The following is a 17767-nucleotide window of genomic DNA, read 5'->3' as shown; positions in this document are numbered from 1 at the left end:
CCTTTACAGGGATTATTCAATCCAGCCAGTTTACGTAGCCGTAACCACCCTACTCGTCCCCTGATTGGATGATCTTCTTCACTTGAGGCCAACCCTAACCAATTCTTACTTCGCCAGCTTGCTAGTTAGCTGTAAATCTGACGGGAAGAAATCAGTTGCAATGGGCTAGAAATGAAAAGGCTTTTTTTTTTAACTCTAATTCTGTCTGGATTTAAAAGTTTCAAGAATACATTTTCCAGCGCAAATGTCCCTGGTAAGAACCAAAAACCTCTAGCACAGTGCTCTGGACCACTTATACCTATATATCTCCATACATTATCCAAGTAAGTAAAAAATAATGTTGCAGATGTAATTAGTTTGCATACACTTAGTATTCTTTCCATGTAAAACCATGCAGCACCTAGATAGTACCTGGGTATCCTTGTCCATTGTAAGGAATGCCAACACACTGTGAGGAGTCGCAATATCCCGGGGGTCCTGGCGGTCCCCTCACACCTGGAGTACCGTGGCGACCTGGAGGACCACGAGACCCAGAAGAGCCAGAGGGGCCTGGGGGTCCTGTTCTTGATTCTCCCTGTGGCCCTGTGAGAGAGAGAGAGAAAGAGAGAGAGATCGATTTGAAAAGTCTCTGGAGCTCAGCACAAAACTCCACTGACATCGCCCGAAAACCTAAATGGAAATGGTGCGTGTGGGGGTGGGGGAATAATGCGTTTCAACAGCTCAATCAAAAACTTTGACCAGAAAAAAAAAGTCTTGGTCAAAGGCTGTGTGGTGTAGCCCCCCTCCAGGCCCCTGTCTGTCTAGACGGTGAAAACTCACGCTGGAATTTTCCCCCTCTCTTTTTTCTCTTAAGTGAGTCCATGTGTTGTCAATGAAGCCACAGAAAAAAAAATCCCTCTCATTGCACAACAATCTGATTCTCCCACAGACTCAAACACACACATACAGTAGCCATACAGAAGACTGAGTCATCGCCGTGGACTTCCTCCGACTGATGCTCAGTTGTTTCTCTCTTCATTCACAGAAACACACACGCTGGTGTTTGGAGCAGCGCGGACATCGGTTCCTGTTTTGGCAAAGATTCCCTTGGGAAAGGAAACTGTCTGAAGTGCTGAAGATAACCAGATTGCATATCAATTAGAATTGAGGAAAAGCTAGGGTCTTTTTTTTACAATTAATCAGCCTAATGGCATCTTTAAAAAAAAAAATCTAAAATTAAACGGGATTAAAAACTGATTCAAAATGTTCTTACTTGTGTGTTTAAAGTATTGAATGTAAATTCCTCTCATTCACTGACCAGCATTTCTAACGTAAACAGTAAAAGTTGGATAAGCAGGTAAAAATGTGGTTTATTTCATTCTAGAAACAGGAGAGAAACCAACTTCTAAGTCTTCTCCACTGGCATTTTTAACTGTGCAAAGTGCAGCCATGCTGAGTCAGGCAGATTCCTTTCCATGAGCTGTTCAAACATGATTGTGTTTTGCCCATGAGGTGAATCCAAACTTCATCCAAAGAGGTTGGGTGACATTTTGCATAGTTAAACATAGTTGCACCCAGTGACCCTCAAACTAATGTTTTACAGCTCAACACACGTCTGTGCACCGAGCCCCCCCCCCCCCACCATGCAAACAGATCACCTCCTGCGGTTTGGTGTCGGGCTTCTTTCACCTGCCATGTTGTGGCAAATTAAACGTGTTTACCTGCCACCCTATATTTGACAACTCGCCACAGATTAGCCCGCCGCTCTTAAACACCGTGGGCTCATGGTTGGCACTAAATCAGTTAAACACCTGCTGCAAAGGAGATGCAAATCCCTGGCGTGCTGGACTGTTGTGCCAAGTTAAATCAAGTCAAGCCAAGCTAGCACATCTGCTTGGAAAAGGGCCCACGTCTTACCTGGTGGCCCCGCTGGACCTCTTTGTCCTCGGATGCCAGTGCCTGGAGATCCTCGCTCTCCTTTCTCTCCTGCCAAACCTGCAGGAATTGGAGAAACCAGTCAAATTAATTAGATCATGCATTTTATTTTTATTTACCGCTGTGCAACGCTAAAAAGAGATGACGAACCTCTTTCTCCTTGATTTCCAGGTAAACCTGGGGTTCCAGGGAATCCGGACCGTCCAGATTGCCCAGGCTCTCCGCGCTGTCCAGATTCGCCAGCTGGTCCAGGCGGGCCGGCTGGCCCAGGAGAGTTGCTGCGGTATCCAGAAGGAATCTGGTTGAGCATCATGTTAATTCTGCTCATCTGACCTGCAAGATAGAAACAAAATCAGTTGAATTGGGTCTCCAAATTGTGCTCGGATTACTTTCAAGCCCCCCCTGAAGATTAAGACGCGTATTGCTTACTGTTCACAAGTTGCTCGCAAACTTGTCTGGCAAGGGAGCGCATCATATTTTGGGAGGCAAAGTCCCCCTGGAAAACAAGGACATTGCCATGAAAACGGTGCATTGCTTTTCCCATTTCATGATTCTATGATGGATCATTCCAGGCGAATGGCAATTGAATCCAACGTACCCGCTCTCCTTTCTCTCCTTTCAGGCCAACAGGTCCCTGTTAAGATGAAAGACAGATTTAGAACGAGCCATGACCTTCGACCTTCTTTTCTTATTATCATTTGGCCAATGATTTGATCCTGCTATTTAATACACACTTGGCTCCCCGGGTCTCCTGTTTTTCCTGTTTTTCCCGTAACTCCCGGTACACCTTGATTTCCAGGACTTCCCTGGGAAATAACAAAGAAGTAGTGGTGTTTATCTGAAATTACCGCACAGTAAACATGACTGCAACGTTTAGCTCCCGCCGCCTGTTTACTGTTGTGCAACAGGCTTTAAGGTTGAAACCTCTGCTTTGACATGTGCAGCGGTTGGGACACTAATGAGGAGAGAGAAGCACACGTGCACAACAGCCACCGGGAAGACGAAACGCACGCACGCACACACCAGCCACTGCCGGTGAGCGTCGGCGCACAAAGGATGGCATAGTGCACGTGAATGGCACATACAATCAACCGTATTAAGTAGATTCAGACCTCCCCAAACCACAGAAGAAGAAAATGAGACGCATGTGCCATCCTCTTAACAGTGGAAGGTCCTACAGTCTACAGTCTGCTTTTTATATGGTGTTCCAGCAGAGTGCAACTGTGGAGCCAGAGTTGTAATTGTTGCAGATATATCAGGAAATCAAGTGCACTCCAAGAAATATATTTATTTGCCTCTGAACTGCACAACACAAAGAGTCGGAGACAAACAACACAAAACAAAAACTCACCATGGGTCCTGACGGACCTCTGGGTCCAGATGGTCCCTCCTTTCCAGGGGGCCCCTGTGTAGAATCAACACACAATCACGCGCTGGTTTACAACACACTGGAGACCCAATGCATGTAATCCATCAATGTCATGGCTTTCTATCGGTTTCAGCCGTGAATCTGTCTTCTTAAATTTAAACGTAATGGCTTAATTTCTTCTGGCTGCCAGCAAGTGACAACGTGCAGTGTGACTGGAAAAACGACATGACAGCACATCCGTATGAGATAAATGTGTGATCGCACGCAAAGGCAGCAGCGTTCAGCGCAGTGTGCGGCGCCAAGCAGGTCGGGAAGCAGATCTTACCCGTGCTCCACTTGGTCCAACAGGGCCCAGAATACCACGTTGTCCAGGGGAACCCTGGGGGGGGGGGGGGGGGAGCATACACAATTAATCAAATGGTAATGGTAAGGAACATTGGTTAAACTCCTCAAAACCAATCCTTAAATTTCCCATATATTTAGCCAAGCAAAATAAATTTGTCAAAGAAAGAACAAGTTAGCGATTGTTTGTTGACACATGAGGTCGACTGGATGTCTGCCGAGACGGGGCTGTTACAGTAAAGGCTATTGTGTTAGAAAACCAAAATATTCCTCCCTATAGACCCGGAAGATCACAGAATATGACTTTCTCCCATGTCTGAATTTGCTTATTCAGAAGTCAGAATAGCCAGTGGTCATATTCTCTCCAGCTGAATGGTGGGAGGTTGCTGCGTGACCTCAGCTGGATGAATGAGCAGTTGCTCAGCCAAGTGATGGCTATGTAATATCAGCCCCACACAAAAAAAAAAGCGCTCCCACTAGAAGGTTCCCCTGTGAGGTGAAATGGGTTCAGCTTGAGACTCGATAAAACAGAGACATCAACAATGGAATGAGCTCTAAATGTTGGGGAAAGAGTAAAAGTCTCACGTTCATTTCCATCCAAAACATCAGCAGAATGACATCGACTGTAAGTCAAAGATGTTCAAGCTGCGGACAGACTGTTTGTCTTCACCAACTCATGATCGTCTTCAATTACAAGGCTGAGGAAAACTTGTTCCATTCCCTATTTCCCCTCTGGTGAGACGAGTCTGTGCGCCATAATAATTGAACTGCATTGTTCCTTTTCTTCTATTTGTCAATCAACAGGCCTGATTTGAGAGTGCGGGTCTCCCTGAGGATGGCGTGGCAAACCTCCCACCCAGAGTGTGGTTTCAATCTGCCCCCCCCCCCCGTGGACTGAATGGAGGCTCCGGTATAGCAATGCTGCTCTCTGTGGATTGCCGGCTGTTTCCTGTTCATAAACCGCAACATGAAAGGGGAGTACCGGTACTTACTAGTGAGCCCGGCAGGCCGGGGTTTCCAGGTTCTCCTTTTGGTCCCTGGCGACCCTGAGGAGGAGGAGGAGGAAGAGGAGGAGGAGAGAAATTTAGCAAAAGACTCATACGTTGTTGTTTCATTTTAGTCTGTGATTGATTTCATGTTTGATTCGTTTAACGTTGACAAGGTTATGTCTCCAGGTAAGAAAAATAAATAGGCAATGGGACGCGTGACGTGTCTTTATTTTAGCTGCAAATCCCATGCACTGATGGCTCAGCAAAGTATCAACATGAGCACAATAGTAAATCTACCTAGCATGGATACCTCTCTATTTCTTAACTGACTGGCCATGCACGTCACTGGATTCACTTACAGGTTCTCCGGGTAGAGAGAGTCCGTTAGGTCCTTGTGGACCCGGTGGTCCCATTGTACCTGGGAGTCCTAACTCGCCGCGTCTACCCATTGGACCCTGCGGCATTACCCAGACAAAAACAAAGACAAAGACACTTCATTGTCATCATCTGACAAAAGACTTTTCGTTGTGCAGTGATTGTTACCCGTGGAAATGCTCCCAATATACAACATGCAAGTTGATAACTGAACTCAGATGTGTGCAATTTGCCTTCTCTGATTGTGCAAACCAACATGAGCTTGTAGCGGAGCAGCTCGCGACGCGCCGAGGGTGCAAAGACATTGATCATTATCACATGTGGATTTAGCCTCATTCGTAACGTGACTGGCCAAGAGGTTTGCAGCCAAAGAATCGTCACTGGCACAAAACTGTTTCACTCTAAATTTACATTAAAAGAATTCTAAATTCAAACTGCAAAAAAGTTAAAATAATAAAAATCTAATATGTGTAAAGTGTTACTCACAGCATTGCCTTGTTCTCCTCTATCTCCTCGGTTTCCCTTGGAGCCCGGGCTGCCCTGGAAAAGCGAGGAGCCAGAAACACAAATTGTAACAACAGGGGTAGATTCCAAAAGCCCTGAAACCCCAAGCCCAACAATCCTCAAAGGGGCTTAGTGAGGTTTGCCGAGCACACATATTCCAGACTTCCCCTCAATAATTTTTATTTTTTTTACTGCCATTTTTTCAGAAAGCATTTATCTTTTGTCACTTATCCCATAGCTCACATTTCATGGTATGCCACTAGTCTCATTCTCATCTACTCCTTCCGAAGGAAAGGAAAATACCGCTTCTCGTGCAAAGGGGACGACGTCCTCAGTCTGTTGAAACCTGTGGGTTTTACCATCGTCATGGAAACGTGTTTGACTGAACCTTTTTGTCAGGTGAAAACACACAGAAGACAGAGTCAAAGGCGGATGGTATAGGGTATTTACCGGTGGTCCACCAGGCCCCGGAGGACCAATGCTGTCCTGTGTACATGTGCAGGAGTGGGGAAGGGATGGACATTTGGCCTCATCCCTCTGAAAAGGAACACAGAAGATAAAGAGATTAGAAATGAAAAATTCACACACACACATGCATGTCACAGAACTATTCCTTGATGCAATTTTGTGACGGCATCCTGGCAAACCTCGCAACCTCGATGCAAATCCTTTGCATCGAGTTTAAGAAGAAGAGAAACAAATCCTGCAAAGATCATGGCGGAACAATGGCTCATTCTGAAGTATGACATAACGACTTGCGCAACAGTGAAGTCATTGGCGTGATGCATTAATATCTGATGTAAATTATAGGTGAATGACTCATAATGGGATTAATGTGCATGCATCCGGTATTTACTACGCTTAATGAAACTAAATTGGCTCCACTGCCTGCCCTGTGGTCCAAAGGAGCTTTTGTTTTCTTGTAATTGGGAAATCCTATTGTCAACAATCTGATTTTACACAACTACACAGGACACAAGGTTCCATTGAGTTCAACTGAGACACTTTATTTTTTTTGGGACAGCCATCTAGTTATCAGCCTAATGACTTCTTTCCAGCAGACATTAAACGATGAAGGGTTTGCACGCATGCAAAAGTGTGTAATTTTGTGCCAGGGCTTCGAAAGGACGCAAGCAATGGCCCTATTCAAACGCAATCAGTCTCGCATGTGAAACGACAAGAATGAAATACATCTTCCAACATATCCTTCCAGCGCTTCTATTGCTGCCATTTTCCCTTGAATTAGTTAACACGCAACATTTGCTCTTACCGTGGAAGGAAGGTCGCAGCACTTGTCTCGGCTGATCCAGCTCAAGCTACAGATGATGTCGAACATCTGGAGCTGGAACTGTAGCACAGAAATTTAGGAAGAAATGTGTTACAAATGGCTCCCAAGTCATTTTGAACATCCTCACAGTTGACAACAGACAACAACGAGTCCCTCGGTAAAATGCCGGGGTGCAGTTTTTCATCCCTCCAGCGCTCACTCGGCGCAGTGAAATGAAACTGTGCATCTGAACGAAGGAGGATTTGGATCTTTGATATTGATTCTTTGGAAACTCGTGAGATGCTCTTCCAAGCGCGAGCGTTTCCAAAGCATTTTGGGTTTTAAAACGCAAAAGGCTTTCTTTTTCACTTACAGTTGCAGAGTTCCTCCTTCCGCCTCCGGACCGGACCATCTTGCCAAGCACTTCAGAGCCGTCCAGCGTGATGTTGTTGGCCTCCTTGATGGGCTTCTCTGCCACCTCTTGGCAGTCCAGGTTGAGCTTGACTTTGTCTGGAGAGACGGTGATGTGGAGCTGTGAAGCAAACGGGCAGAGAGGGGACAATTAGGCAAAACGTTCTTGTCTTCTCGCAGCCTCACAGCTGCCAGGCCTGATGCAACACAATTACTTGGCACAGAGCGGCGTAGAACACTGCAGCTTTTGAGAAGGGCTTGGCTTTCATTTCTGTGCGCAAGTGACATGATTGCACTTTGAAAGAGAAGGGGGAAAACTCTTTAAGAAAGTGCAACCATAAGGATAGGCTAGGAAAAAACCTCACTGAACCTTCGGAAACCATAATGTCTAAATCTCATAAAGGAGCTGATGCTGAGTCCCACATAATTGCTGTTTCGTCTTTCAGAGGACCGTTGATCATAGATCCTTAAATGATGCCAGCGCGGTTACTGATTTGGCCACGGGGCTGTTGTTTGATGCCTTTACAGATGAATGGGCCGTAAAAAAAAAAGGAAATATACAACACTTGGTATTTCCATGTGGCTGAGAAGCTGCAGTGATTGGATAACGCCGCAAAATGACGAAGTGCCAGATTTCCCTTTCTCCACATCTTGAAACAATATCATTTGCGGTGTGCCAAAAAGGTCCTACACTTTCCATATTCCCCCCTCACAGTTGCACATTTTCCCCTGCCTGACAGTCAGACAAGCTTCCTTTATGTCAAGGAGAAGCAAGCAAACATGTCTCTCTACAAAGCCATACCAACCGCAGACGAGGCCAGAGCTTCTGGCAACCAGTCACAAAATTACAGTCGACTTCCTTGGCACCGGAGCAAACGATCTGGTGGGCCGCAATGAGAGAGGGGTGGCGTTTATCTCGAGATTCTTCTGTCGATATTCATCTATGTGTTGTGTATAAACCAAAATACTGCCGAAGTTTCGCAAAATATCTCGGGTTGATATAATAGGGAGTCTTACTTCACTGACCAACACGTAAGTAGAATAAAAAACTCTCTAGATGCTGGAAAAAATGAGCCACTGCTCCCTCAGTCGCAGAGCGCACACGGTATGACTGCATCCACGGCTGAGCAGGGGTGAGTCTTCCCTATGAAATGCATGCAAGATCAAGTTTGATTTAACTGGGACTGAAGGGAAATAGATCTTTATTGTACCGTTATTAACATATGAACCCCACTCCAACGATTATTCCAGGAGGAAAGCTCCTATGTTTGGCCTGACACACACACACACACACGATGTGGTCTAATAAGGAGTAACGGAACAAGAAAATTATTGTCTCATCTAAAAAAACAAAACATCAGTAATGAGAGAACACGATGTGTGAAGTCCGTGAATCATAATCTTAATTAGTTTATGCACGACTTGTCCAAAAGCCATAATGTGAAGAACATTGCACTGAATGGTGACTTGCTACGGCAAGTTACATCCTCAAATGTCTACCCGTCTAACCCTGAATAATTGACCAGTGACTACGAGTCATGGAAAATGTCTTTTTCACTTCAGTTACTGGGAATATTCCCTCTGCGAACTCCCACCACTCGAGTGTGGGAGAGGATTCCCTGGTGGGCATCTGTTAAAGTAATCTCTGACAGCTTTCCCACATGCTCGACTACCTGTAGGCGACGGCATCATCTTCTTCAGCTAGAGCTACTCTTTATTATCTAGCCTGAGGAGAAAGGCAAATCTGCAACCGCAGCGGCACATAAGGTTCATCAAACACTTTACAACAATCCAAAATGCAGCTTTTTTTTTTGGTTTGGTTTTGGTTTTGGTTTTTTTTTTGTCTTTCGACGAAATAAAAATTGAAAATGTTGCCATGGGCTTTGGCAAGAGGGAATAAAATTGTATTTTCTTATTTGACTAAAGAATTGAACAATAAATTGAGGAAATAAACTGTAGATCATTACTAAATATCGTTGCACTTCAATTTGCAATCAAAAATCCTAAATCTTAGATGGGTTTTGATTTGGTTCTTCAGATGCATGGACAATAATCTCAATAAAATCCTTAATTTCCACATTTGACACACACACACACACACACTGTGTTCAATGTGTAAACGCTACCGACAGTCTTAGGAAAACACTGACAACACGTAGATGCACACCACCAAGGCGATCAGCAGTAGCGCTTACTCAGCAGACCAGTAAATAAGCAGCTAGGTAGACCGCTGCAGATTCACCAACTCATAGAACAACAACTGCTGCACCACAGACTGGCCGCCTAATGCACAGGCAGACTGCAGTCTCCACCGTGGCCACAGAAAGAGAGAACACACACACACACACACACAGAGATCAGGCTGTTGTCCAACAAGAACAGAAGTGATGTCATTTACATCCAGGACTGACCCAACATTTTCCAGGGTCTTTTTCATTCATGCAGTTACGATACAATTAGCTGTGTAGATGCAAAGTGGTCAAACGGAAAAGGTCTTTACAACGTGCTCTGATCTTAGGGCCAATATATCGCTGTCATCTGTAATGTGCTCTGTAATGTCAGGAAGTGGGTGATCTTTCATGTTGGATAAGACCATGATATACAGTACTAAGTATTGCAACTCTCATTATAATTGATGGGGGGGGCGACCTGTCTGCCTGCCTGCTGTAAAAGGAGCACATTATCCTTGAGAGCAGACTGGTATGGAATTTGATGTGCCTTTCAGAGCATTGGACTCTAAGATTGTCATTCCAGGTCACGCTGAAAATAAACTGTTCCTCATTGTTCTAGCATCTACACTCGCTGTGTATTTGATGCCTCTCTTTCCATCCCCTGCTGTGTCCTCGAAAGACACCATTCCACACAAATGATGCTCATCACAGTTGGAAGCTTGGCATGTGAGGCCTAATGTAGTGGTTAGACCACTAAAGGGAAATAAAAACCTCTGCAAAACAGTCACTTTAATGGGAGTTAAAGTTATTTCAAGCTTGCGGAGGGGCTTTGCACATATTGTATAATGATGTCAATGGACATCTCTATCGGTGTACCATTGGTAGGGCTCAAACATAAATACGTGCAAGAATGGCATGGAGGAGGATTCCACGAGTCAATTTCAAAATCAAGAAAATGTATCATTGAGAAAACGACCTGTTTCTGGGTTCAACTCTTTCTTTGTCTGCCTAAGATATAGAAAGGAAGTCTGGTTTGAAATTGACAGAATACCTGTCATACGCTATTATTAAATATAACAACATATGATGCCAGATCGCCAAGGTAACAGAATCTCTCTTAAACACATGCATTGCTGCGTTCAAATCAAACTGCTGGTCTAAATACAACAGAAGCTAAAGTCGAGCCTCAGTCTAAGATGGATGGCGGGTAACATTACATTGGCTGTTAAGAATGAAAACAATATCATATATCATATATGCTTAAAGGAGATTGAAGGTCGACTTAGTGCTGTTAAATCCAAATGTAATATCGCAGTCTTAAAGAATCAGCCGTTGAGTTTACCTTGTGGAAGCTCCCATGGAAAACCCGCTTCACTCGCTCCTCATTAAACGTGGCTTTCTGGATCTCTCCTCGGGTGTCCTTGTTGTAGAACGAGATCGTTTTGCTGGAAGCTGAAAAGAGAAGAGAGCCTGCGATGAACCCTGACGGCGTATCACGACGTGGCGGCACGCAAATCACCGGGAGGACTTTAGAGATGCTTATTTAAAAATGGCAGCTACGTACGGTTGACAGTGACCCCGACCTCGGGGTTGTTGTTTCGGTCCGAAATCTGCCAGATATCAAAAGGCTCAGAGGGCGTGTCAGGTAGCAGGCGGAAGAGCAGGATGATGGTGTAGGCTGGGGGGAGACCTTCTGGATGGATCTCCCTGTGAAAAAAAGGAAAACATAGGCCATGAAATCCTGCTGCAAAGACGCAGCATCCACACTTGTCAGCTGTTTTAGAACTCGTGCACGATGGCCGGCTTCCCTCTGAACCTTGGACAAATTGCACACACACTGAACGTGTTTTGTATCCCCTTAAGTTCTTCCAAAATGTTTCCATTTCCCTCAGCCAATGGCAAGCCACACACACACCTTGCACTCCAGTAGCAATTGCCTAACACCACTTGTGATCTCAGTGCCCCACTATGGCACAGACAGAATTAGGGCCTGTAAAACTGAATTGAATATGATTTAGTCCTGTTAGCACCTCATATTACCCAAGCTGCAACAGCAAATAAGGCTTTGGAGTAATTACCAAAGGGTGCTTGGGAAATTACTGTGACCACAGAGGCTACTGAACAACATTATTAACAATGACTGTGGGCCGACCGACTGGGAATATTTACAGAGTGAGACTCGCGATCCCTGTACGTGTCACACCCTAAAACTCTAATTAGCTTCATCTCTTACTTGGTGGGCTGGCTTAAGAAGGCGTCCTTGTGCAGCCTGTAGGCGATGTAGCTGTTGAAGGAGCCTGGCTCCATGGAAACGCCATTCATTCCAGCAAACGTCCGGTCTGTGATGTTGAAAGCCTCCAGCATCCTGAAGCCTGAAGGAATGAAAACAGGAGGCGCGTTGAGGGTGGAAGCCTTCCCAGAGCAGAGCATTGCCACGTTTAAGCAACCCCGGCGAGCTCTTCTGAGATTGTTTTGAGGTGTAGAACCTGATCCTGACGCTGTATGCTCACCAGGTGTTGTGAACCCATGGATGTAAATCAGAGGGCAAGCTGAAACGGGACAAAAAAGGTTAAAGCAAAACAGGGCTTAACGAAACTGATCCGTGGCTGTTTATGCAACTCCCTATCGTCCCTGTAAGTGCCCAAATCATCCACAGCAGTAATTAGAACTCTAAAATAAATCATTTCCGCTTGGAACAAAGAAAGAGTAAATCCGTCTTACTGGAGGTGGCCGTTTCACAGATGAAGGTGATCAGGTTGTCCTGGATCTTGGCAAAAGCGTCGTAATCGTCCACCACAAAGACGTGTCTCTCACTGGGCTTGCTGCCAATAAGTCTCAACTCTGTCATGTCCACATCGGCCACGCCAACCACAAACACGCTGTAGCCTGTGGGTGAAAACACACACACAGGCTTCCAGTAACCACTAGCAGTTTGTTCTCTGTAGTGGATATTAAGTTAGCCACAAACTTTGGTTCTGACAAAGTTTTCTTCCAATTAGAATCATCGGAAACAGCTCTTCTCTAGTGTTGCACATACCGGAATGCTGCAGTCTCTCTGCACTCTTCTTCACTTCGTCTTGCGAGCGTCCGTCTGTGACCACCACCAGCACCTTCGGGACGTTCTTCCTCATGCCGCCGTCTGAGGTGAAGACCTTCTCGTAGACGTGCTTCAGAGCGACGCCTAGACGAAGGAGATGGGATGCCGTGACATCAGAGCGGTCTTTATTGCCATTTATTTGCAGCTGATAATGCTTTTTCTATTTTGTACCTGTCTTCGTGTTGCCTCCTCTGTAGCGCACAGTCTGCAAAGCTGATAGCACAATGCCTTTGTCATGGTATGTGTTCAGCTTGAACTCTGTCTTAGCGTCGTCACTGTACTGCACAAATGCGACCTGTTCAATGAGAAATTGCAATTTAAAACAAACTGGATTATCAAATGTGTCTTTTTTAAACATCATATAGGGTCAATTTTGTCATGACTAGAATGGCAAACATTAAAGAGGGCATCGTGGCTCGTGCTAACCTGCATGCCACTGGGGCTGATCACATCGAAGGCTCCAGTCATGCTCGTGACGAACTGAATGACCTTGAGGAAGCTCTCATCCCCAATACTCCAGGAACCATCGATGAGGAAGACCAGGTCTGCCTTTGCACCTTTGCACACTGGAGGGCAGATATAATGACGTCAACATTCAACCTCAGCAGGATCGTAACGAGGATTATTTTAGAACGCAAACGGCACGGCTCTCCTCACCATCGAGTGCAGCAGGAACCGTTGCTGGTGGGGGGAGGGTGGGAGGCTCGGTTGGCAACTCTGTGGGTTTGACCACTGCATGACAAAAAAAAATAGCCGCACGTGCACATTTTTAATTAAGTCGCTTCCAACAACAATAACTTTTAAGGATGTGTGGGAGCCTTTGTGTTATCTTACATGTCCTCTCCTTTACACTGACTCCGGGTCCCTCCTTGTTGGGCGTTTGGACGTACACTGTGGCATTGTAGAGCGTGTCAGGGGACAAGCCGTCAAAGCAGTTGGTACTCTGCGAGCTTCTGACTGTGATCTCCTGAGCACCACTCTTGGAGGCTGGACAAGACGGGGGCAAAGAATCCGGGTTAAGATTCCAGCTGCAGCCATCGAGCAAATTCGTTATTGGGTCTTGCTCGGCACTGCCTTTATTCGTGCACAACTGAGTGAAGCGCTTACTGTCAAAAGGGTTGATTTTGAGTCTGTATGAGGTGGCTGCTCTGTGAGGGGCCCATCGGATGCAGAAGGAGTCGTAGCCAACATTGTAGGTGGTCAGGTCTGTCACATTCAGGTACACTACAAGGAAGCATCATTCTCAGCTGCACATTCATCCTTCACAACGTCGTTTAATTATTGTGCAAAATAAACAGCAAATAATTATTTTGTGTCATTAACTCACAGGTGGTGCCTTGTCCAATCAGAGGCTCGCTATCTCCTGCGTTGTACTGGGCAAACACCTTCACGTCATAGGTAGTGCCAGGTTTCAGGTTAGGCAATTGGTGGGAGGTCACATCTCCAACAGCAACTTCCATGGATTCATCAGAGTCTGAACGGAGACGTAAATGTCACTTTTCCAAACACGTTATATTCCAAGTATCAACATTTTAAAGCCCCCCCCCCCCCCCCACCAAAAGAAAATACATGGCCATACCCTCAGGCTGGTAGACGAGCTTGTATCCGTTGACTTTGGAGGGGGCAGGGTCCCAGGACACCCTGAAGCGGGTGTACCACTCATCGGAGACACGGAGGTTTCTGGGGCCGAGCAGACCCACTGTGGCAAACAAGACAGGAAAAGTCAACACTGGTTCCGGATGATTTCCAAAGTATCGGCACGAGTGAACCGTCTGCAGGTTTATCATAGGTTTTTGAATTATGAATCTGATATATCAAAATATCCTTATATATCATCTGAATCAATGAATCAGATTTCAACCATTCAGATTTTCTGCTGTGCGTGCTGCACGCACATGCACACACCAGACTGCAGTTGTATGCATAGTATTGCATGCTATCCTTCATATGTGTGTGTGTGTCATTTCATTAGGCGTCATCAGATAAAACAGATATTTGTAAAACAGACACATAAAATGATGTCATACGTGTGTGTCCATCTCCTTCCAGCTCTCCTCCCGGCCCATCCTGATAAATGGCCGTCACTTTGATATTATAAGGAGTGTTTGGATCCAGGTTCTGCAGTATCACATTGTTTGTGTTTCCGGGGACAGTCGTCTAAAAGACAGAAAATACAATATGTAAAAAAAAATAAAAGAGGCGGAACAAATTGAGAGAATCCTAGGGATTAAATTGCTCTGCTTTGTCAGACACTCTAAGCAAAGAAATGATAATGCTCACGTATTCCTCAATGGGATCTCCTGTAGTCTGGGTATAGGCGATTCTGTATTGCGTCACTGGACCTAGAGCATGTTCCCAATTCACGGAGAGTGTACTGGTGGTGGGATCATAAACACGCAAATTCCTTGGGCCGCTCAGAGGCACTAAGCATTAAGATAGAAAGCAGAGTTTGTGCTGTTTATTCTAAACATCTCAGCATACATGTGTTTGTTTTTTCTTTTCATTGAATATATGTACTACATTCGCACACAGCGTTATACGTAGAGTCCCAAGATGGTTTTCCTTCTCGGGGACAAGTCTTTAAAAGACCTGGCAGACGCTCTTACATGTCTTCCCTGCATCACTGATCGTGGATCCTTCGCCATCGCTATACAAAGCTGCCACTCCAACGTTGTACTCGGTGTCCGGGAGCAGCTGCTGCAGCAGGGCGGTGGTGGTAGTCCCCGGTACCACAATCTGCACAAAGACGCAGGGAATGTCAGGAAAAAACGCTCAGAGGGGTTTTGTTGAATCATTCCCAGCAGGCACAGACCCCCCCCCCCCCCCCCCCTCCTCTAACTGCTGCTTGTATTGTGAACTCCCCTCCCACTCAACAGCCCTTTACTCTCAGCACTGAGCGACGGGACAGAGGCAAATAACCATTTGATGTTTGACAGCCAGCACCAGAACAGACAGTAACAACAGCTGATTGCACAATCTCCCCCCTCCCTCTGTCTTGGTTGAGGGTTAGTTCAGTTGGGTCGGCGCTTCCACGGGGCTTTGATCTGGTGGTAAGATCTGAAAGTGAGTGATGGGATGGGATGGGAAGGGATGGACACTTGTGTCAGAGCTTTTGATGGGAATGGGGCCGTGCGAGAGAGAGATTTAAAAACCGTCCCGCATACCGGGCATGGGAACGTCTTGTGAAAGGCTTGAATGTACCATGAGTGTGTGAACAAACAAGATAAAGGCAAAGTTTGCATGGCCAGCAGTAAATCACAATATGCTGAATCTTCAAAGGGTTTTATTTCTCATGCAGCGAGGAAGTCATTCTTGAGGGTGCAGACTTTCCAGCAGATGCTCGAGAGCTAATGATTCAATGAATCCAAAAGCACACAAAAAGTGCTTGTGGATTCCTTAACGCAGCCACAAGTCCTTCAATCGTCAGGATGTGGGGATTTTAAGACTTTCTGCTTTAATGAAACACATTTGTGGTTAAGATCAGGAGCAGTTTGTAAAAGAGTAGCATTCATCTGGAACGCACATGGAGCGTCCATCAGTCCACAGTTGTCATCATCTGTTTTCTCTTAAAGGTTAATGGTGAGCCTTGGTTATAGGTGCTCATTGTCCATCCATCCATCTTCGACTGCTTATCCGGGGGTAGGTCAAGGGGGGGGGGGGGGGGGGGCAACAGCCTGAGCAGGGATTTCCAGGCTTCCCTCTCCCCAGACACCTCCTCCAGCTGTTCCGAGGCATTCCCTGGCCAACCGAGAGACATAGTCTCTCCAGCGTGTCCTAGGTCTTCCCCGAGGTCTCCTCCCAACGGGACATGCCTGGAACACTTCCCCAGGAAGGCGTCCAGGAGGCATCGGAGATAGATGCCCCAGCCACATCAGCTGACTCCTTCGGCTCAGTTCCTCCTTCACCACGACAGACCGATACGACTGCATCACTGCAGCCGCTGCACCGATCCCTCTGACAATCTCACGCTCCATCCTTCCCTTTCTCATGAACGAGAACCCAAGATACTCCACTTGAGGCAAAGACTCCCCACCGACCCAGAGAGGGCAGACCACATTATCCCGGTCAAGAACAATGGCCTCGGATTTGGAAGTGATGATCCTCATCCCGTTTGCTTCACGCTCAGCCGTAAACCCCCCAGTGATGAGGCTCCTGTTGGCCTCAGGTGCCATTGTGTTCATACATAAATGTTCTATCGTTCCATGTATACAAACTCATACAAATTTCTTGCAAACTTACCGACTCGGAGGGCCTGGCGCCAGTCAAAGGAGCATAGACGACACGGTACTCCTGGACCGCGCCCGTGGCAGGCTCCCAGCGAACATTCAGAGTGTTGGTCGTCGGGTTGAAAACCTGAATGCTCCTGACGGGGCTGCGTTCCACTATCGAGCCAAGAATGTTAAGTGATGAGATGGTGGTTAAAGGTAAGGAAATTGAAGGTTAGGGTGAGGTAGAGCGTAAAGAGTTATGGCAGAGGTTCAAGGGCAGCAATTCATGCACAGGATGGAAATATAGATGGAGAGAAAAGGCAGATGAGACAAAAAGAGGAGGTTTAGGTCATTAAAAATAGATGAACAATCGCACTGGACCAATATCCATAATAGCACTACACTAATACAGGTAGCATATTTGTATTATTTGTGTTTTAGTTCTGTTTAAATTCGTTAAAAATCCGACTGAATCTCCTTCCTTCCTGTGATCCGGACTTTGTCCCATTTTAATGCAACACGGTTGAGACAAATTCAGTTCACAAAGAAAGTGCTGTAGCCAGATGAGTCTGACTCCATGAGAGCATTTCAATAAAATGGGAGCAACCCTGCCGAGACATGTTTAAGTCGTTACTTAACAATAGTTTTATCAACAGGACACTTCCCTTCAGGGCCTTAAAGGTTGGTGAACAGGATATATAAGGCGTAAGGGCAGCGCAGCGTGAAGCAGATGTGTAGAGGCTTTGTGCTGCTCCCCATTACAAAACCCGTAAATGAAGGGGCAAAACTCCATACTTTAAAAAAAAGACTGCTTTGCAAAGCTGCTTTGAGTTTAAAGTCATAATTAACATAATTTGTTATTACATGACAAGGGGGAGGGACATAACTACATATTCTTAAATGGCGACACATTTCAGAGTTAACAGAATAAATGGTTTTGCAGCACTATTTTTATAAGACTTTCAATCTTTCCAGGAAAAATCCACAAAATATGAAGGAGCACTTCCAGAGATTTGAAAACAGGGGGGTATCGGGAGCGTGGACAGATTCTGACCTTAGCCAAGTAAGTAGAGAGCCATAAAACACATAATGCCCTCCATTCATGCCTTTACCCACTTCT

At 45.8% G+C, this 17767-nt stretch overlaps 1 protein-coding gene across 1 annotated transcript in view; it reads right to left on the bottom strand.

Annotated features, from left to right (window-relative positions):
- col12a1a (collagen, type XII, alpha 1a) overlaps positions 1-17767 on the bottom strand; it is a 45862-nt gene that overhangs the window by 1949 nt on the left and 26146 nt on the right. Inside the window, exons 33-63 of the mRNA XM_068751898.1 lie at positions 16679-16821; positions 15046-15175; positions 14720-14862; positions 14467-14596; positions 14019-14138; positions 13767-13913; positions 13547-13663; positions 13274-13426; positions 13097-13171; positions 12866-13005; positions 12611-12734; positions 12380-12523; positions 12064-12228; positions 11853-11891; positions 11576-11714; positions 10907-11049; positions 10685-10794; positions 7134-7292; positions 6764-6841; positions 5944-6030; positions 5476-5529; positions 4974-5069; positions 4618-4671; positions 3609-3662; positions 3266-3319; positions 2649-2720; positions 2513-2548; positions 2344-2410; positions 2065-2247; positions 1897-1974; positions 412-582 (exon numbers count right to left, since the gene is read on the bottom strand). Coding sequence (XP_068607999.1) covers positions 412-582; positions 1897-1974; positions 2065-2247; positions 2344-2410; positions 2513-2548; positions 2649-2720; positions 3266-3319; positions 3609-3662; positions 4618-4671; positions 4974-5069; positions 5476-5529; positions 5944-6030; positions 6764-6841; positions 7134-7292; positions 10685-10794; positions 10907-11049; positions 11576-11714; positions 11853-11891; positions 12064-12228; positions 12380-12523; positions 12611-12734; positions 12866-13005; positions 13097-13171; positions 13274-13426; positions 13547-13663; positions 13767-13913; positions 14019-14138; positions 14467-14596; positions 14720-14862; positions 15046-15175; positions 16679-16821 — 3405 coding nt within the window. The remainder of the gene's footprint in view (positions 1-411; positions 583-1896; positions 1975-2064; positions 2248-2343; positions 2411-2512; positions 2549-2648; positions 2721-3265; positions 3320-3608; positions 3663-4617; positions 4672-4973; positions 5070-5475; positions 5530-5943; positions 6031-6763; positions 6842-7133; positions 7293-10684; positions 10795-10906; positions 11050-11575; positions 11715-11852; positions 11892-12063; positions 12229-12379; positions 12524-12610; positions 12735-12865; positions 13006-13096; positions 13172-13273; positions 13427-13546; positions 13664-13766; positions 13914-14018; positions 14139-14466; positions 14597-14719; positions 14863-15045; positions 15176-16678; positions 16822-17767) is intronic.

This window comes from Brachionichthys hirsutus, chromosome 18, assembly GCF_040956055.1.
Source record: "Brachionichthys hirsutus isolate HB-005 chromosome 18, CSIRO-AGI_Bhir_v1, whole genome shotgun sequence".
NCBI classification, from domain to species: domain Eukaryota; kingdom Metazoa; phylum Chordata; class Actinopteri; order Lophiiformes; family Brachionichthyidae; genus Brachionichthys; species Brachionichthys hirsutus.
Note: the sequence above shows the minus strand (reverse complement) of the source record. Positions and strands in the feature narration are given on the sequence as shown.